The following is a 20,471-nucleotide window of genomic DNA, read 5'->3' on the forward strand; positions in this document are numbered from 1 at the left end:
GAGCGAGATCCTCGTGATCTACCACCTTTATATGATGTATGACGTGGATGGGATGGAATACTTTGTTGGTCAGTTTTAGTCACCTGTTAGGTTCGCTCCTTCTTGCAAACACGTGACATGCATTCTTATCAGCGATGCTGCATTCCATTGCTATGTCTACCAAGACATGTATCTAACTTCAGAAAAGTGCAGTTACTAAGAAGAACTTAGCTGAAATTAAAATTCACTAAAAGAGAAAATGGTCTTGTTTTTAACAAAACCAGGACACCTGGTTTCCCAAGATAACAACCCCAACCAAAGTTTTTTTCTCAATGTTTTGCCTTTTTAAAATACAGATTTCAATAAGGAAAATGAGTACTTGTCTTTCCTCTTCACACAAACAGTGCACTGCATTTTCTCCTCCTTCCAACCCAAACCAGCGTTTAACAGAGCACCAAACACTTCCAGTGCTGAGGAAACGCTAAGGTGATCCAATTTCCTGAAGACTTGATATGAGCCACATATACCCACAGCTCCTGCTGAAGACAATACCATCTGTTTCCAATTCCTTAGCTCTTCTGATGAATACTATACTTTCATCAATAACTTTTGATAAACTTTGGAGAGGTTAGTTTTCCACCTCCTCCCTGTTTTAAGATCAAAAAGCTACAAGACCACAAGGGGAAACCTCAGGCCAGTCACCTGCTGTCACCTTCCCCCATCCATGAGAAACATTAACAGCTCATCAAGCCCTAATGCAGTAGCATGAGACTCAAAGTTGTTACCTTAAAAAAAAACCACCAAAAACAACAAAAACCAAACACATTGGGTATACAGGCACTACCTTAAGCCCTTAAATCTCCAGAAGGGAAGATCAGCCACATCTTCTCTATGAGTGGCAAACTGGCAACAAACAATCCTGGAGAAGGCTGAGGTACTCAACGTTTTTGCCTTGGTCTTCAGTGGCAATCTCTCCTCCCACACTTCCCAGAAGGTAGTGGTCAGAGGCTCCATGTCCAGATGGAGACTGGTCACAAGTGGTGTCCCTCAGGGGTCTGTATTGGGACCAATACTGTTTAGCATCTCCAACAATGACACAGAAAGTGGCATCAAGGGCACCCTCAGCAGCTTTGCAGATGACACTGAGCTGAGTGAAAGTTGACACAGCTGAGGGATGGGATGCCATCCAGCAGTTAATTTACCAGGAACTGCAGTCATCCTCCTCTCAGTGCTTATGTGCAAGTTGATTTCATGCTGAAAGGTCACACTGTAATTTCATAAAATGTAGCCCAAAATACATCCATCTATGATTATAACTGTCACCCAAATGTAATTTTTCCTACCACGCAGAGTTAATCAGATGCAGCTTCAACACCAGAGAATTGTTATCTGTTCTGGTATCAAAAGACAGATCTAAGAAACAGTCTCCACTGTAAAATGTAAAATGAACTGCCCAGAATCTTGTATAAATGAAGTTATTCCTACTCTGGTCAGCGTTGTATTACTCAACCTAAACCACTGTATAGTTCTTTGTGAAGAGTCCGTATTTAAAATACTGTGATCACAGCAAACCTTATCTTTCTGTTCTGCACTTAGTTGATTTAGCCAATGTTTGCAGATAACACAGGCTCAAGAGCTGGTTTCACACTGAAGACATACAAAAAAACAGAACTTGAAAAGTAAAATTGCCATTAGCATTTAATCACCTATAAAAAATAAACTAGCACTTTCAGTTTACATGTCATTGCACAAGATCAAAGCTGGCCTTCAGTCTGAGCACAGGACAGACCTACAGACAGTGAAGTCTACTCAGACCAACAGAAAAAAGAACATGGACTGACTGACAGGCTTTCAATTCACACTGCACGTGCCTTTTCAGTCTTATCAAAAGTGAAACCCATCACAGAACTGTATGCTCGGGGCCTGCAGTCTTCACAAATATCAAATTACATTTTCAGAAACCTTTCAAAAAATTGAAACAACTGAACTCATGAAGAATTCTACACTTCTCCACATATACCAAAAAGCAGCAGAAGCACTTGATAAATTCAATAACCCACATCAGCTTTATTAGATCATTATGTTTACAAAAATTAGCGGTAACGGTGCAGCTGCAGGGTATTGCGTCTTCTCCAGGCAGCACGACGTGAGCCACCAATGGTGTGGTGGAATTTGTGGCCCTTGCCAAGACCACGACTCTTCCGCCCAGCCGATGTCAGCCCACGCATCTCCCTGTGCTTGTGGACAGGCTTGGTGATCCATTGGGTGTCAGGGTTGCGCCTGATGGTCTTATGGAAGGGATCGATCAGGATCACTTCGAAAAACTTGTAAGTGGAATCTTCGCCCACCCAATACGAGTTCAAGACTCTCAGAGCCCCACAGTGACGGCCAGCACGTTCCTAGAGGAAAAAAACATCAGCAAAAGGCTGTAAAATCACAGATGCAGGGCACTCTTCATGCAGAAAGGTACAAATAACTCAAACCTGAAATTTTCTAGGTGCTAGAAATTTCAATTTGCTTTGAGAGACCCTCTCTTCCTAAAAGAACTGTTCCCCTTCCAGTTGCTAAGATGCAAGAAAAAGTAAAAGCTGAAAGGAATGCTGTATTTAAAAAAAAAGAAAACCACAAACAGGCTGCTTGAATTCCTACAGGAAACAGGTTTTAAAGAATTTAAGGAGGAAGGTGCTTGGTTAACAGAAGAACTACTTTGTACACAGAAGTACCCAACAAGTATATATACAGAGTTAAAAACAACTTCTAATGTGTAGATGAAGAACACAAACTGCACTTGAGGCCACAGAACAATCTTTTGTGGGTACAATCTTTTGTGGGAAGTTATGAAATACTGATCAGTTTGCACATCCAAAGCTACAGGGGAGAAAGACATTTCTGCAGAGAATAAGCTTATACTGATAGGAGAAAAGGAAGAGCTGATGTAACAAGTCTTTGTTCCACTGCTGGTATATTAGTGCTTGCTATTCCTATCTTCACTTGTGGTTGGAAAAAGCAGCCTTAGTTTAGAAAACAAAACAAAGCAGAAAATATCAATTATGCAACTCCATCTGCCTCTTCTGTCAAGAATGCTCCTTATTTAAAACACTAAAAGTGTGTTTAATCCTGGGAGTTCATCATCACTGTGGGCAAGTACGCACCAACGGATCCCACCCGTCTTCTATGCCAATCTATTACTACAGTCTCCCACTACACAGCACTTGACTATTTTCTGCATATGTAATAAAATTCTTTCAAGTCCATGTTTTATTCTAGCATGTGAGAGTAACACACATATTAAACATTAAAACATCAACTGCCCTCAAACAGCTTCTATGTGGCAATGGTAGCTACAATGGAGGTTTTATATTTCTGTAACATTTGTATCTGAAAAACGTTAAGCCTTCCAGGAAGAAGTGTGCCAGAAAACTCCGAACTAAAACTGAGGGCAAATAACCTCTTCCATGAGCTGTCACCATGAGTGAGCATGGGATTCGCCATCAGTTATCTGGTAAGAGCATATATGAAGAGCATGCCATAAGCACTGAAAACACAAAACCCCATTTTAATTTAAAGTCATAATCTGTGTTTCCCTTAAATTAGCATGCCCCATTTCGGAGTGGTGTGGGGTGTGGGTTTTATTGTTGGTTTGGTTTTTGATTTGTTTTTCCCCTTTTACAAAAAAACACCATATTCAACTTGCTTAGGTCACTTACAAACATTTTAAAAGCCCTGAGAACAGAACAGTCTTGCACTTCAAGATGGGAAGGCAATGAGCAGTTTATGTTCTTTCACAATGCACTCTCAAAAAAGAGACAGACTAGTACTAATTTGAATCCACTGAAAATAGTTTTTTCTAAAGGTGACAGCTACATCTCTTCAACACTGCTACTGTGACATGAAACCCAAAGATGTCATTGAATGAATGTTTTCGAGTATTTCAGCAGGTAACATCATCTCACCTAAAAACAAGTTAACCACCAATCTTGTGCTAGTGAGGTACCAAAGCTTTTTATAAAGAACCAGAAGGTCTCTGGCATGCTGCTTTCAGACCCTATGATACAGCTAAGCACACTGTGTGGCACTCCTGCTACAAAAACAGGTGCAACAGACTTTAAGATGGGAACTCACCTGTACTTTGTGAAAGGAACATTACCTAAAGCTGGTTACACATACAACATGGCAGTGAACACAGCTGTGGGATTTAGTGATGAGTGAAGTCAAACACCTTAGTGTATCTGAATTTTTATTTCTCATGCCTAATCCTTTATTTTACCGGGATTTATACAAGTTGTGGGTCTATTTTTGTAACAAATATTGTGGCATACTTTACAAGTATATGCTACGAACTTCAATAAACAACCTAAGTAATACTTCCCCCAGACCACATTTGTAAAGCCTGACTAGTTCTTTCATTTGTCTCAATGCAGCTTTTCAAGACACTCTGGTGCTTTTGTGCCATTCGTGTCCATGGGCTTTTACCCAACACATCAGCAAAACAGTCGTTTGGGGTTTTGTTTGTCTCTGAGTATTTTCAGCTTTTACGAAGACGCTCCTACCACCAAGTTTCTAAGCAATAATCCAAGATAGTCACCTCTGCAACAGACTGAAGGCTCCGGGCAAACTTCAGCTGGTTAACACCATGATGCACAGGTTTACCATAGGTTGCACCTTTCGGAACTGGGCGTTTACGACCACCACGGCGAACACGGACACGGTAGATAACATAACCTAAAAGAAACAATGATTTAGGAACTAGAAGAATTCTGTAGTGTAGAAAATGCAGATCACAGCAAAACAGTTCTGATGCCCATACTGCGTTTCCAAGCCCCAAAACTTCATATGAAATGCTGCAAAATTAGGTCACTACACCAGTCTTCACCAAAACCTAAAACTGGAGGTGGCTAGCACAGGATAGTTTTGTTATTTACATTACAACTGAGTAAGGGAAATGATGGCCCATTATGACTATTTTTCAGTTCCAAAACAGATCTTATGGCACATTTCCACTGTGTGGTTCCAAATACACTAAGAACAGCTACAGCTACCTTGTAACACAAAAAAACACCCAAACCCAGAATCTCACATTCTGATAGTAGCTTTCAGAAAGCACTGAAGCACAAGCCATCCTCAAACCCTGCTAAAATCTGATCACTGAAAAACGATGCAACTAAACAAACTTCACTAACAGCAACAGAAGCGTAGACTCTTAAGCTTTACATTTTCATAGTGAACAAGCACAGTTTCAGCGATTTGCTCAAGCTGCAGGTGGATGGCCACTTTTGCCAAGTTTCTTTCACTGACCAGTAACTGTTTTCTAATGACAGTACAAACTACGTTATCTTGCTTATTCAAGCACATGCAGCTGTTACAGCCAAAGTAACACAGGACAAAATCTGAGCAGAGCAAGGACGCCTCCCAAACCTAGGATACTAAGAGCACTGATCAACTCTGCAGCAGTAATGCAGCAAAAGAATTAAAGCCAAAGCACATTTCATCTCCATCTGCCAAAATGGCCACCAAAGGCATGAAATAAGGTTTTGGGCTATATGTGTCGCTACCAATTTAACACATTTATAACATTTAGTACATTTCACGCAGGACACTTCAGGGTCCTGGGGAATATTTAGACTTCAGATTTTGTTATTCTACTATGAGTTAATAATAGAAAGAAGCTAACATAAAACTTGGTTGCTCCATCACAACGCATGCAGACTGCACCTCTACATCTTGTTACCTTGCTTGGCCTTGTATCCCAGCCTGCGAGCTTTGTCCGGTCGGGTTGGCCGGGGAGCCCGGTGCAAGGCGGAGAGCTGGCGATACTGCCAACAGCGGACACGGAGGAGGAATCGCATCACATCTGACTGCTTTTTCCGCCATAGCTCCTGGATGTACTTGTAGGCACCCATGTCTGTCTACCTGCTGAATCGAGATGTCAATGAAAAAACAGTGCACCCAGACAGATTCCAGATTTGAACAGCTTCCAACAGAGACACCGCATCAAACCACACATGTAACACCACAGACACAGGGGATGCTCTCAAGCTTCTTTACACCACTGGCACATCTGGTAACACAGCTCATGCATGGTGGACTCCCAACAAGACACATGGCAGTTACCATTATCAGCAATTTTCTTCGTTTTTACATGTTCCTAAGTATTGAACTCCTCAGCTGTGAATTTTTCAGATGTGTACATCAGATACTACCAAAATTTACCATTACCATCTGAATCAAGTTGTAAATATTAATCTATAAAAGAAGTATGTGACTGTGAGTTGTGTTGTCTTTAGTTTTCATGTGTTTTAATTACCTCTGAGCTCCCACATGTTTGCAGCAATTAGCAGATATAGGTGAACTCCATCAAGCCACCACCCAAATCACCATCAGAAAAAGACGGCATTTTATTTGCAAGGAATAAAACCTGTTGGTGTGCGATTTTCCACACCCCTCTCTGCCCAGCCATGGCACAGCTCTTGCCACCCCAAGCTCCCCCTTCTTTACGATTGCATTATGGCATTAAACACCACAAACGAACTACAAACCCAGCATCGAAACAAGCCACGCGGCCTGTAACCAACCTGCACCCGCTACGCTGTGCGGCCTGCAACTCGGGGCCCAGCTGAGTGTCCCCATCCCCTCCCTGCCGCACAATCCCGGCAGCCAGGCTGCCCTGACGAGCCGCAGCCCACGGGTTTTCCCATGGCCTCTCTCAGGGCCCGCCCGGCGCCCGGCCCCCGTTCCCCGCAGATCCCCCGCGCCGCAGGAACAGCCCCGTCCCACCCCGCCAGGGTGGCGGCGGGCGGGGGCGGCAGCGGGGCTGGCAGATGGCCTCCCCGGGCCTGGGATGGCAACGGATTACGGAAAAAGCCAAACGCTAACAACCCCTCACCTGATGGCGCCCAGCACAGGAAAGGAAGAGGCCTGCTTCCCACAACCCCTTGCGGCAGCACCGCACTTCCGGCGGCGGCAGGAGCGCCTCATGGGTAATGCAGTCCTTAGGGTGACAGGAGCCGGTCTCTTCGCCCCGCCCCTCCGCGGCCCGGCCCCCGCGCCCACCAATGGGCGGCAGGGGGCGGGGCTTGACCCGCCGCCGCGGCGCTGAGCGGCTCGATGGGGCGCAGCGCGAAGCTCGGGACAGGTGCGCGTTCGCGCTTTGGCGGGTGGGTGCGGAGGGGGCGGTCCCGAGGGCGCGCGTGGCTGCAGGCGGGGACGCGCCCCGGGGCACGGCGGGGCCGGGGGCTGCGGGACTGAGGGGGCGGCCGTGGGACATCCTCTGAAACAACCCCCCCGCCCATGAGAGCCGTAAACTAGCTAGGGGTTGGGGTGGGGCTTAAAAAAAGTACTTTAAAAGAACCCTTTAGAAAAATCCTAAAAGAAAAATCATTAATAACTTCATAAAATAAAATCATAAATTCTAAGGGGGAAAAAAGCCCTAAGAACTGTTCGGTAGCGGGGTGGGGAGAGCAGTGCAGTGCCTGTGGCTGACGCCGGTGCCCCCCCGGTGCTGCGGGCCTGGGGGGCTCCCCAGAGGGGGCTCCCTGCCGAGGTGCTGGGACCGAGGCCCGGGCTTTGCCCCTTGCTGTTGTCGGTGCCGGCGGGTCCCCCAGTGTGACGCGCTCACGTTCCTCCTTGCATAAGCACTGCAGGGGCGCAGAGTGTTCCTGTGCCCCCCCCACACGCCTCTTCCCTGCCCTGCGCCCAAAGAGGAGAACTGGCAGGAGCAAGCTCACCCCTGGTGCTCAGGGGGGTTTTATCCCACCCCAGCCCCAGCAGCATCCCCAGTGTGCTGCTGTGGGGTGTTGGGCCCTGCTGGGGAATCAAAATGGGAATTAGGCTTTCCCTGCCTGAAAGTCCCCCCTTTCGCTGTGGGGTGACCTTTCCTTTTTTCAGCGCATGCTTTGCAGAGCACCCTGGCTGGTGAAGCGTTACCCAGTTAAACTGCAATCAAAGCAGGACAAGGCCAGCCCCCTCCTGGTGCGAATAAGGTACATTCCTGCTTTCTCTGCAGCAAACTGCTCCAAACAGCGACCTGAGGGTGAGGGTCTGCCGCCCTGCCACTGCTTCTGGAAGCCTCCTGCTAAAACCTACCTCTGCCCCATCCAAAGTAATTTAAAAACTGCTTTTGCAGTTGCTTTCCTGTGCTTCTGCCTTTAACGCTCCTATTTTCTAGCCCCTCATGCGTAAAAGGTAGAAACTTTCCCTGTGTGAAGTAGAAGGGAAGGAACCCTTGATCCAGTTTCTAGAAGCCATCCTGATACCAACAGATGCCATCAGTCCCGCAGCAAAAACATGAAGCCCGATAACCCAAATCTTGCAGCCTTGCCCACATGCCAGCAAGCACACGCAGTCCCTGCCCCAGAGGGCTGGCACAATTCGGCAAACAGCCCCCCCAGTCCGACGGCACAAGCATCGAGCCTGCGAGCAGGCACCGGCACCCGCGGCAGCCACCGAAAACCTTGAAAAATGGTGTAGGAGGAAGCTTTAGTCCTAAAAATATCAGTCACTGGTGAGCGCCTGGGAGGGAACTGCGCTTCTGATTCACCGCTGCTTCGCGTTTTGGCTCTCGCCTCTCGGTGGGCTTTGCTCGGGTCTGGGGACACCACGCTGGGCTAAAGACTCTTGTGTCCGCACAGGGCTCACCTGCTGACCCTGCCCTCGGGAGGAACATGGGGAAGGGCTACAAAGTGGTGGTTTGTGGGATGGCCTCGGTGGGAAAGACTGCAATTTTGGAACAACTTCTCTATGGAAAGCATACTGTTGGTGAGATATTTTTACTTTTTTGGGGGTGGGGGATTTATTTGCTTTTCCAGAATCTGGTCTGTGTGGGCTGTCAAAGAGCAGTAACTGAGGACTGTGAACTGCTCTGAGGTGAGGGAGGAAATCAACGTGGTTTTGTTGCATCTCTGGGCAGTTCTTGAAATTCATAGCCCTTTGCCTACCAATTATTAAAATAGGCTTGCAGGAGAACCCTTTCCATGATGTTCCCAGTTATAAAATACATTAATGTTTAAAAAGAAACAAACACAGAAAGTAGGCCATGTGCTTGCTGCCTATTTATATAGGAAATATCTTGTTCCATGAAAGATGCTGTACATACTTGAAAAAAGAAATACATATAGTGTGATGGGTGGAGAAAATGTTTAGACTTTCATTCCATCTTCTTAACGCTTTATTTTGCTTGGTTTTGGCTAATATTTAATCAAAGAGCTGGAAAGTAAAATGGCTCTGCACGTTCTGTGCTGAACTTCAAGGGCCAAGTTTTTCGGCTCTCAAGTAAACCCTCCTGTGGAAAACAGACTTGAGACAGGAGCGTGGGATGTCGTAGACTTGCCGTCCACAAAAGAAAGGGTGTGAAGGCAGAGCCGGCTTGTTTCCCTCTGTTTCCACATGACTTTGGCTTTGAGAGGAAGGGCAAATGATGAGGCTGATGAATTATTCCTGCCTCACCCAGAAATAAGGGATGGCACGAGGGGTGAGTCTCAGGGCTTAGGCAGTGGATATCTAGTCCATTTGTATCTTTTCCTCCAGCCGATAAATTAAACATTGGGGTAAATTATTGGACCATTATTTCTAGCACGGTGCTTTGCAGGCACTGTGACTTTAAAATGTGTGGATGGGAGGAATTTGCTGGCAAAGCGTGATGCAGAACTGCCTGCTAATACCCTTATTTAAAAGGAGGATTTCCTTCAATGTTGCAGCAACATCTGTTTCCAGCATCCTACTGAGACCTGCGCACGTAGCCTCATGTAGCTTTCAGCGTGAAGGCTGCAAAACCTGCAGGCTGAAGGTTTTTGCCTTTGCTACAGACCTTCCTCTCCTTGGGAAGATCTCTGGGCGATCATCAGAGACACCCGAGCAGCATGAGCCAGGCTGCTTTGCTTAAATCGTATTGCCTTACACTGCTTCCTGCCCCCAGCTCCTATTAGCAACCCAGGCAGGAAGGATATTCGGGTGTTGCTGATCGGAGGAACTATTTATGGAACCAGCCATGTACACGATTATACAATGTCATGGATACTGGCTGACATAATCAGAGCGAGGCCTCGTGCCCAGGGTCTAGCTGCTGGTGTCCTTCTGTCTCTCCTGAATGCTGCACTCCAGCTCAGCCATTGAGCAATGCAGACTTTCCCCCTGCTCCTTAGAAAGATCCATTTTCCTTTCCCACAGCTCTGCTCTGCAGAGGGGGAGTGCAAGGGGAGAAAGAAGATTTTTTGATTTTTTTTAATGATTTTGGTCAAATCTTACATCCAAGACATGGGGAGAAAGAGGCCAAATTGCAGAATCAAGGTCAGAGTATGGAGAGGGCTCATACAGAGCCACTGCGGTCCCAGGAGATGAGTGGACATGGCCCAGTGCTATCGATATCACCTGTGAGTGCCATCAGGCACATTTTGGGGGATGGACTGATATGTTGGTGTTCCTGGCAGTGCCACCGAATCGTCACCATCCTCCCTGCGTCCCCCATGGACAGTTCTGGCAGAGAGTGCCTGAAGTATGGGCTGGTGAAAATGATTCCCAGAAGATCTTCAGCTACTGCTCAAATCTGCATTGATTTAACCCTCAAACTGCAGAGGCAGGACACCACCGTGTGGGTCTCAGAGGGCAAGTACAGAGTTTGAGGGCTGGCCAGTGTTTGCTTGCTCCTCACCTGAGCAGCTTTAAACTGCACAAACCTGCTGCTGGTGCCACCATTGCAGGGGTGGCCCCTCCATGCTCAAAACAGGATTACTAAAGCTCAGCCCTCGTTTCCTAAAGCTTGTGAGCTCCAGAAAGCTGACACGTACATTTTGGCTGCTGGCCTTTTTGGCAGGAGGCGAAAAGGACTAGTGTGTTTGCTGAAAGCCCGTCTGTTCAGAGCCAAAGAGTGAGGCAGCTCTCCGTGTACGGCAACATGGACACAAGCTGTTTGGAAACCTGTGCTTCCTGACTGACAGCAGGAGCAACTCTGTGGCCGGTCCCAGGGCCGGGGATCCATGAGGAGGACCACTGAGCCCATGCATGGGGTGTTTCCGTTTCTGACAGCATCCCCATCCTCCTCCCAGTAACAAGGATTGTGCTTGAACTTGGTTTTAGACTCAGAGCACAAGGTTCAGTGCCATCCTCTGAGGTGTCCCAGCCACTGACATGGGGGTCTCCTCCTGGCTGTAGATCAGCCAAGAGTCTATGCCAGTGCTCACGTGCCTCCTGTTGACTTTCCTGTAAAAAGGAGTAGTGGCACAGCTGCTATCAGGGAAGTGATTAGTGTCCTTGGAGGTTTCGTGCTTCTATGTAGAGCACTCGGCTTTAAGCCCATGCTCCTGGCTGTGTGCTTGGTGATAGTGCTGTGAACTCAGTTGCACTGTGTTTCTTTTCTCAGAAAAAATGTGCACCTTCAGCTCTCCTGGGCTCGTCATGGATGAAGTCCCTAAGTGCTGCCATTGCTTACGTGGTCAGCAGCAAAGGCAGGAAGGTTGCTTGAGGTCAAAGAGAAAAAAGTACTCAGGAGAGAGGAATACTCCCCAAATAGGAATATCTGTATCCCTGGAGCCTGTGAGCAACAATGTGTGGTACTGGGCTTTAAAACTTGCCTGGGGCCCTAGGATGATAAAGGAGAGGGCGAAAGGATAGAGACACCGTCAGAGCCATGTAAAGTAATGTATGTATTGCATGGCAGCCTCTCTGGCTAAACTGATTCAAGGAATCAGACAAAACCTGAAAGATATTTGAAATGGGGACAGATTTAGCTTTGAGTCATGTAGGCAATATATTGCCATAGGTCAGGCCAAGTAGTTGTTAAGGCTTGAACATATGTGTATGGTTGCCTGGTACCTGGGATCATCTGCCTTTTCATGGCTGCAGTGTCGTGTTTGTCCCAATCCACCTTCTCTTGCACTCCTGAAGATAGAGGGGCCAATCTTTTCTTCTTGGTCATGACCTGGGTCCTTGACTGGCCATAGAAGATTGTCCCACTAAATACTTGTGGTAGCTGACACTGCCTGGCCTGAGCTCTCTTGAGAGGGCTAACAGGAGAGTTGCTGGCTTAACTTTGGCACAAGACATGTCTGTAAAGAGGATAGTTTTTTTTCCTTAAACAGTGTCCCTGTTCAGTGATGTTGCAGAATGGAGTCTTCCTTCTGCTTTTAAAATATCTCTGGCCTCTCAACCTATGGTCAAGCTTATCAGATCAACAGGAGGAGATGAGAACTCTTCATGTAAAAACCACAATGTTCCTTGTCTCTGCCTCCTGGCTGTATAAGTAGCTGGTATGGTCAGGTTATTCATAAGCAACTACTTTAAATCATCTTACTGGGTGGAAATAAAAGCACCATCTATTACTGTGGTAGAACCCATAACAAGAGAATTTGCCTCACTTGGTCTCAGCTGGAGGGATTTGAGGTTTTGGCTTTCACAGCTCTGAAGATATGGAGGCTAATTAACCAAATTATGCATTCTCACGTCTTTGTTTCTTAAATCAAAACTACCTCCTGATAGTGCTGCAGGCAGCTTTGCATTTTAGAAATAGATGAAAATGGAGCTGCATGTATGCCATTGAGGGTCACAACCGTGGTTACTGGTTAGTGGGACCAGTACTTAACTAGCAGCTAAATCTAAAGAGACCAGCTCCTGTTGAGGCCTGTCCAGCTCTTCTCCGAGTCAGGGATCCTCTGCTGTGCTGTCGTTTGAGATTCAAGCAAGCAAAACCTGTTTGTTATCCAGCAGTTTACAAACATGAGGAATAGCAGGCTTTAGGAGCTCTTTGTTAAATTCTTGCTGTTCAGAGGGAAGGAGAGGTTACGTAGGCACTCTTCGAAAGTACTCAAGAAGATGTAAAATTTGCACTTCATTTATGTTTGAGAGTCATTTGGGATCTTCTGCAATTCCACCTGTCTTGGAATTTTACTTCATTTGGGTATTCGCAGTATCTCTGCCTTGTCTAGCCTGAGTGTGTAGTATTAGTCAGTATATTGAGCCTTTTCTTTTCCTCAGTGGGAAACCACCAGGGGTTGAAACACCACCCAATTTATGACTGAGGCTTCCCCTTGCAGTTCCTCTGTGGCAGCAGTCGGTAACATAGATGAAGACATTTCTGCCTCTCCCAAGACTTAGAGCAGCTAAGTAGGGGCTTGAGCACTGCATCAGTCATAGAATCGTAGAATCATTCTGGTTGGAGGACATCCTCAAGATCATCGAGTCCAACCATTAACCTAACTCTAGCACTTAAACCATATCCCTAAGTACCTTGTCCACACACCATGTAAGGACCTCCAGGGATGGTGACTCCACCACTTCCCTGGGCAGCCTGTTCCAATGCCAGACAACCCCTTCCCGTGAAGAATTTTTTCCTAATATCTAATCTGAACCTCCCCTGGCACAACTTGAGGCCATTTCCCCTTGTCCTATCACTTGTTACTTGGGAAAAGAGACCAACACCCTCCATGTTACAACCTCCTTTCAGGTAGTTGTAGACAGTGATAAGGTCTCCCCTCAGCCTCCTTTTCCACAGGCTGAACAGCCCCAGCTCCCTCAGCTGCTCCTCATCAAACTTGTGCTCCAGACCCCTCACCAGCTTCGTTGCCCTTCTCTGAACTCTCTCCAGCACCTCAATGACTTTCCTATAGTGAGGGGCCCAAAACTGAACACAGGATTCAAGATGGGGTCTCACCAGCACTGAGTGCAGTGGAAATCTCCTGGTTATTCCTCCTTTCTCTCCCTAATTTTTTTTTTTTTTTGATCTTTAGTTTCCAAAGAAACCACGAGATAGTTCACTGTCTTTGTTAGTTCCTCTTTCCCCCATAGCTTCTGAATCTGAGAGCTGGTTCCATCTGCCTGCTCATCTGTGTCGCAGTAGTAGGTATCTCAAAATATGTGTCTGTAAATTTAGAAAAAGGAGAGGAAAGGCCCATGGTAATGTTCTCCTCTGAGAAAAGCCGAGTGGAGCTGGCAGTGGTCTGCAGGGCAGTAACTCTGCGGTACAAGCTCCCCTTGCCCACCAAGTAGTGAGGGTGGGAGGACACCTGGGGATGCCAGGGAAGGGAAGGAGAACCATGGTCCTTGTCATGGGGAGGACGGGATGGTACCAGACACCTTCCAAGAACACTGGGCTTTCGTGACTTGTTCTGCTGCTTGAACAGCAACTCGCGTGGCCTGTGTTTGGATGGAGACTGGGAAAGTGCGTGGATGGGATGATACTAGCAAAAAAGCACAAACATCGTTGCCAGCAACATGTGGCTGGCACATGATCTGGGCTTTGGAAGCAGGGCCTAGAATAAGGTGACACAGATATTTCTAAAAATTATCTGTGTTTGCTTAGCAATCTACCTTCCTATGCTCCCTCCCCTGATGCATGTAAGGTGAAATTTCACCTCTAGAACCTGATACTGATGCATAAACTCCATTTCCCTCTGAAGTGCCCCCTCCATTTCACGTCAAAATTTGTGGCTCTATTCTGCTGACTTAACTCCCAGATCTTAATTTTTCTTCCTGATTTTCAAGTAGAATGTTAAAGGACATAATTTTCTCTGCTCCTTTTAATGCCATTAGGAAGAAACTGTCATAGGAGAATGTAGATATATTAAAGACTGTTGAATTACAGTGCAGCATTTAGATGATAAAACCCTCCACAACATTATTCATTGCTTCCTAAAAAGAAAACTGAGGTACTTATGGTTCATTCCTTCTTGCCAAAGTAGTATTTATTGATGCTAGATATTTCCTTGACCTGTCTGTACAAAGCAATGAGGCAGAACAAGAAAAAATACGGTGCTATATCCAGAAAGGGCTGTTACCTACTTCACTTGTTAAAAATACCCTTGTAACACATTCCCCAACCACACGGAATGTGTTTGTGTTTCCTCTTTTTATTAACCTTTGTTTTGTCTTTCTGCTCTTAGTTTTGCTCTTGCACCTTAGCATGGCTATATTTGGAAGCGAGATAAATTAATTTGTTGCAAACCTGATATGAGTTTGGTCTATGAAGACTGCAGGGAGAGGGGCGAAAAGAACAGCTTGTGCCACTTTCCCGCACAGGAATGCTGCATGCATCATGGGAAGCCATCGGCGTAGGTGGAAAGCTTTAGCTTGTTTGTCAAAGTGAAGTATTTTGAATAGTGTCATTCAAAGCACTGAGCAAAATCCTTATTTTCACAGGCTAGATAATCCCTCGTGTTTTCTTAAACAATGCACTAATATGGTCCCTTTTTGGCAGACGAAGAGAATAATGCAGGACTCATTGTGCTGTGCCTGCAACAGCAAACAATGCATGTATATAGGAATGCAGTCAAGGCAAAAACATGGGTTGCAGAGCGTTTATACGAATACTTAAACCGACTCTGAAAGTGGCCCAGCTACGCTATACATAGTTTGTTGGGACCTGTAACCTTATGCACTTGCATCCAGGGGGAACACAAAGCTAAGGTGATCTATGTGTTTTCAGGTTTGGCTTGGAAAAAAGTCATTTTAATTGTTTTGAAGTAAAGCTGCCTTGAATTACCTCATATTTACCATGGGGAGAGGAAGGAAGGAAAGCCAATATGCAGATAGTTACCATGGAGCAGGTGATAGATACACATACGAAAGCTTGTTACCTTGTGCATGCCATTACCTTGCAGTAAATGAGCTTGCTCCTATTAGCAAATCTGAGTCATTTTAAATCCCTAAGGGGTAGAAAAAGCTCACTGTGTATTTGAGTAAATATAGAATTCAACTTTGCTTGCATGCAAACATCCCTTTCCCTTTCTGGCTTGATTTTACTTGTTGGTTAACTGTACCACCAATACACATTCATTTCCACAATTATAGAATCATAGAATCATTTTGGTTGGAAGAGACCATCAGGATCATCGAGTCCAACCATAACCTAACTCTAGCACTAAACCATGTCCTTGTGAACCTCGTCCATAAGCCTTTTAAAGACCATCAGGGATGGTGACTCCACAACTTCCCTGGGCAGCCTGTTCCAGTGCCTGACAACCCTTCCCATGAAGAATTTTTTCCTGATATCCAATCTAAACCTTCCCTGGCGTAACTTGAGGCCATTTCCTCTTGTCCTATCACTTGCTTCTGGGGAGAAGAGACCAACACCCTCCATGCTACAACCTCCTTTCAGGTAGTTGTAGACAGCAGCTTTGGCTCCTGCTACTGCAGTATGATCCAGCTCAGTGTGAAGCAAAGAAGTGGGCTCAGGATGTTAGTACTTGAGTATTTGGTGTTCTTGGCTGTTCTTCTGAAAAGGTATCTTGGGCAGGCCCATTTGCAGCGTTGTTTGGCACAGGACTGGTGCAGTGGGTGGCTGGAGTTTTGGAAACCTGAGGGAAGAGCAATACATCCTATCCTATCCTGAACATGTGTGCTGTATAGATTAATTTTACAGGCATGATCATGTATTGGATGTTGCATTTACACAGTGTCGCTGTTGTAAATAGCTGGTGCGGTGATCTGTGAATACAGCTCCTCATGGGAATGTCAGGCAAGGTTGAGTTCAGGACAAGTCACTCTGGAAAACACGCACTGGAAGCTATTGTGGAGTAAAATTCTGTCGTATTGCAAAGAATTCTTATAGCGGTGCCATACGTAACACCAGTTGAACTTTTCTGCTTGTTCTAAAACAGGCTTAGAAGAGGGTGCCACGATGGAAGATGTGTATTTGGCGTCAGTGGAGACAGACCGAGGTGTGAAGGAACAATTACGGCTTTATGACACCAGGGGTCTGCAGGAGGGCGTGGAATTGCCAAAGCACTATTTCTCTGTCGCTGACGGCTTCGTTCTCGTGTACGCCGTGACCAGCCTCGAAGCTTTCCAAAGAGTCGAACTGCTCAAAAAGGAGATCGACGTCTTTAGAGACAAAAAGGAGGTAAATGCATGGTGCCTTAACTGCTTGGCTTATCACCATATCAGTGATAAGAAGTTAAGGTTGCAGAGCACACATTTTGTTTCTGTAAAACTTGCATAGAAAGGAAAACGAATGTACCCACAGCCTTGGGTAATCCAGCAAAAGGAAGATTTCTCATGCTAGGAAAGCCTAATTCACATGCCATGCAGGTCATGCAAAAGAATGTGTTGGTTTTTTGCCTCACTTCCTCTACCACAGCTAAAATTCAGTTAGCTGAATGAACCAGCCAGGACACTTATGACTAATAAAACATATGGTCTACAGCAGTGCAGTTCATATGTGTTTTTAGATATTGTGCATGGGAGCTCAAGTGCGTAGAATAATATAACGAAGGGCATTATCTTTGTTTGTTCTGTATTCATGTACTTGATGGCTTACAAACTAGTGCCATTGACAATGGGTCTCCCAGACATTAGTCAATTGGCAAAGCAGCTTTAATGTATTTTAACAACCATATTGAATCAATTCAATTGTGTGAAATGACTGCTCTATTTTCCCTTAGAAAGCAGCTAGTGTTTTCAGCTAACAGTGTTCCAGCTTAGCTAAACAAATATAACTTGCATGTAGCATTAGCATTATGGCTTTTCCTACAGTATCTTTATATTCTCGAGTAGTTTTCCTTGTTAAATGTCTTTAGCCTACAGCTTCCAAACGTCTTCTTTGTGCTGTTAAAAAAGAAAAATAAAAGTGCATGAAGAATTAATTGGATAATGGTAGGGAGAGACTTTCAAAAAACGTAGCTTGTTTGGTGCTGACAGCACACAGGGTGGGGGAAGGCAGGCTCCAAGTTTGACAGCAGCCGAAGGTGTCCTAACAGGAGAGGTATGTTGGCTGGTAGGGCTGGTGTGAGCTGCAGACTGTCACGTAGATGAGGGATATGGGATTCAATCATCACTCTCCTGCAGGGTAAAGACAGGCGGATGAACAGGAAATTTTTCCCAGGCGCTGTGTTTTGTGAGGGCCCCAGTTTGTTGCTTTACAGCATGTTGTAACGTGGCCCAAACAGGATCTGCGTCCCTCTCTTCTGTGTGACTTCTCAGAGCTCTTCTCTCTCATTGCATGCAGGTATTTTAGAAAACAGCCAGTTTGCTTATCTCCTCTGGGAGAGCTTAAAGTTATGGTCTTGTCTGAGGATAACATAGTTGAAAGAGTGGTGCCCACAATAAGCTGGATAAATTAGTTTTATTCCTGTGGTTTCTAGTCCATATAAAACAGGCTTTGAAGTGTAGGTGAGATTGGGAGTCCAGCCTTAAGATATCATCAGTGGACTTAAAGTCTGGGCTCTGCTAGAATGCATCCTTAACAGAATTAGGATGTATCTCCACACGTGATGCTTCTGAGCTGGAAGAACTTTGCCTCATTGAGTGGCACAGTCCCCTGTTGTGTGGCAGATGACAGAAAGCACTGGTGGCTCATTCCTTGCCTCTGCTGACAGTGGAGGCTCTCCAGCACGCACTCCAAAGCCTGGCCAGATTTGATACTAAATAGAGGTTGTGTTCTTTCATACCATAGGGAAAATTCAGTTGGAGCATGTGGTAAATGCATATGAAGATTGTATCTTCTTTTGAAACCTTCACAGAGGGGAAAAATATTTTTCTAAACACTCTGAGCTACTATAGAAAAGGAAGGAATCCTCAGGCCTCACAGGAACAGGACAAACTTCTCTAGCTGTAAAAACCAGAAGACATCCTGGAATTAGCCTGATGAACAGGAAAGAGTGTGCAGGTGTGGCCACAGCAAAAACCCCAAATCATCAGCAAGAGGGGACTTTATCACTTGATCTTTGTCAAACCACTAGTGCAGAGATGAGACCAGAGTTTGCTGTGACTATAGGCATGTTTTCCCCTAATTGCTGATGCTGGTAAAATATTTTTAGAAAATGGTTAACTCAAAATAAGCAAGAGCGGTAACTTTAGGTGGCCAGCACTATTTTCAGCACATCCTAGAACTGAAGTACTGGGCAGGCTACTGAGCTCAGCCACACTGTTCTGTCTCGGTGACACAGGGGTCACTTGATGGATCCTTGCAACTTGATACAGCTGTGCTGCTCCAGTTCACTAACCAGCTGCTCTTGAAACTGCTTCTGAGAGGATGGTACCGGTGCTGATATGACCCTTCCAGCAACAGAAGACCGGCTTACCCTGCCTGTGGGAGCCAGCAGCTGGCTGGGCTGGGAGAGGGGCTTAACAGCTCAGCCTGCCCAGCAGCCACCCCTGGAGCAGGCTTGGCTTTACTTACATTGTGGGCTGGGGCTTGGGGAAAAACAAGCTGGGCAAAATCCACAGCTCTGAGGTCCACGCTTCCCTCTGCTGCCATGTGTGTTTTTTATCTCTCAAGCATCCACTTCTCTGACTTACTCGGATGTCGTGCTCTTATCATTTTTCTGGAGCAGCTTAACTGCAGAATAAATGGAGAATAGAGCCATGTAACTTTGGCTCTCTTCGGTATTTTTTCCCTTTAAGCAACTGGGCAGGGGGGAGGGGAAGTCCTGCATATTCCATTATTAAAACCAGCTCCCTGTCCACAAGCAGATAAGGCTGATTCAAATCCCAGACCTTGCTCTTCCAAACTACACGCAGCTTACCTTGTGCCAGTGCTAAGTTAAAGAACAGGTCTGAACTGCGTTGCCACATGCCAGCTGTTCAAAGGCACTGGGAGTGGTGTATGCTTTTTGTATAAAGCTCATCCTTTTGTTTTGTTTGTAGGTAACAGTTATTGTCTTGGGAAACAAAACTGACCTCCTGGAGCAAAGGCAAGTGGAAACAGAAGCAGCACAGCAGTGGGCAAGGGCTGAGAAAGTGAGACTGTGGGAAGTGACCGTGACAGATCGGAAAACGCTGCTTGAGCCCTTCACCTTCTTAGCTAGCAAACTCTCCCAGTCCCAGAACAAATCAACATTTCCCTTGCCTGGAAGGAAGAGCAAAGGGAATAACTCCGATAACTAAGCTACCTTAGCATTGTCTGCTGCTGCCAGGTCACAGCCCAAGTCCCTTCTCTGCCATTTGCTTCTCATGATTTCACCTAAAGCAATAATCTCATTCAGCAATAAAATCAGCAAGCTTATGGCTGAGAGGTATCCTTCCTTGGCTTGAAAACATCACTGGTGGCAAAAGCCTTAAAAAGTGCTTCATGAGAGGAGCTGTCTTGCAACAAGGGTTATGGAGGAAGGAGGGAGAGACAGGTGGAGGCCTCCATAGCAGGGGCTTTGGCTATGCCTGGACACAGCCGCGCTGAGGAAAAAAAAAAATCACCAAGCTTCTCATTAAGCCATCCCCCTGCTACAGCCTCTAGTTACAAATAGTACTAGCTGCAATAAAACATTTAATTGGGAGAGAGGGTATGTTTGAAATGGCAACAGTCCTTTTACCTTGACCTTAAACAGGGCCACAGGGACTTTTCGGTGCTGTAGGAGGCTGAGGTCAGTGTGTTGTTGCAGAAGAGGTTGGGGCAGGAGAACCAACTACCAGCAGATTTAGCCACTAAAGTCCTGCTAGTGTCTGGAAGAAAAATAAAAATCTTGTAGGAGATACTAGAACAGATCTACCCGGACATGGAGCTTGTCAGCGAAGTCTGGCAAGTAGTGCTTTCAGCTCAGGAATTTATTTGCACAAACCAGAAAGGCTCTCAAACC

At 45.9% G+C, this 20,471-nt stretch overlaps 2 protein-coding genes across 5 annotated transcripts; one reads left to right on the forward strand and one right to left on the reverse strand.

Annotated features, from left to right (window-relative positions):
• Positions 1-2,022: 2,022 nt before the first annotated feature.
• On the reverse strand, positions 2,023-6,968 carry RPL15 (ribosomal protein L15). 2 transcript variants are annotated; one of them, XM_065832567.1, is made up of 4 exons: positions 6,863-6,968; positions 5,708-5,892; positions 4,565-4,701; positions 2,023-2,378 (listed from the first exon to the last, which is right to left on the reverse strand). In XM_065832567.1, the coding sequence occupies exons 2-4, from the start codon at positions 5,877-5,879 to the stop codon at positions 2,073-2,075; spliced, it is 615 nt and encodes a 204-aa protein (XP_065688639.1). In that variant the 5' UTR covers positions 5,880-5,892; positions 6,863-6,968; the 3' UTR covers positions 2,023-2,072. The 2 variants fall into 2 exon arrangements, with proteins under 2 accessions (XP_065688639.1, XP_065688640.1); XM_065832568.2 differs by having other exon boundaries at positions 5,708-5,889; positions 6,863-6,938.
• A 27-nt stretch (positions 6,969-6,995) lies between these two features.
• Positions 6,996-19,903, forward strand: NKIRAS1 (NFKB inhibitor interacting Ras like 1). Of its 3 annotated transcripts, XM_065831785.2 has the most exons (5): positions 7,027-7,111; positions 7,864-7,958; positions 8,607-8,733; positions 16,560-16,801; positions 19,546-19,903. In XM_065831785.2, the coding sequence occupies exons 3-5, from the start codon at positions 8,640-8,642 to the stop codon at positions 19,783-19,785; spliced, it is 576 nt and encodes a 191-aa protein (XP_065687857.1). In that variant the 5' UTR covers positions 7,027-7,111; positions 7,864-7,958; positions 8,607-8,639; the 3' UTR covers positions 19,786-19,903. The 3 variants fall into 3 exon arrangements, with proteins under 3 accessions (XP_065687859.1, XP_065687857.1, XP_065687856.1); XM_065831784.2 differs by lacking the exon at positions 7,864-7,958 and having other exon boundaries at positions 7,033-7,111; XM_065831787.2 differs by lacking the exons at positions 7,864-7,958; positions 8,607-8,733 and having other exon boundaries at positions 6,996-7,111.
• The last annotated feature ends 568 nt before the right edge of the window (positions 19,904-20,471 follow it).

Source organism: Patagioenas fasciata, chromosome 2 (assembly GCF_037038585.1).
Source record: "Patagioenas fasciata isolate bPatFas1 chromosome 2, bPatFas1.hap1, whole genome shotgun sequence".
Lineage (NCBI taxonomy): Eukaryota > Metazoa > Chordata > Aves > Columbiformes > Columbidae > Patagioenas > Patagioenas fasciata.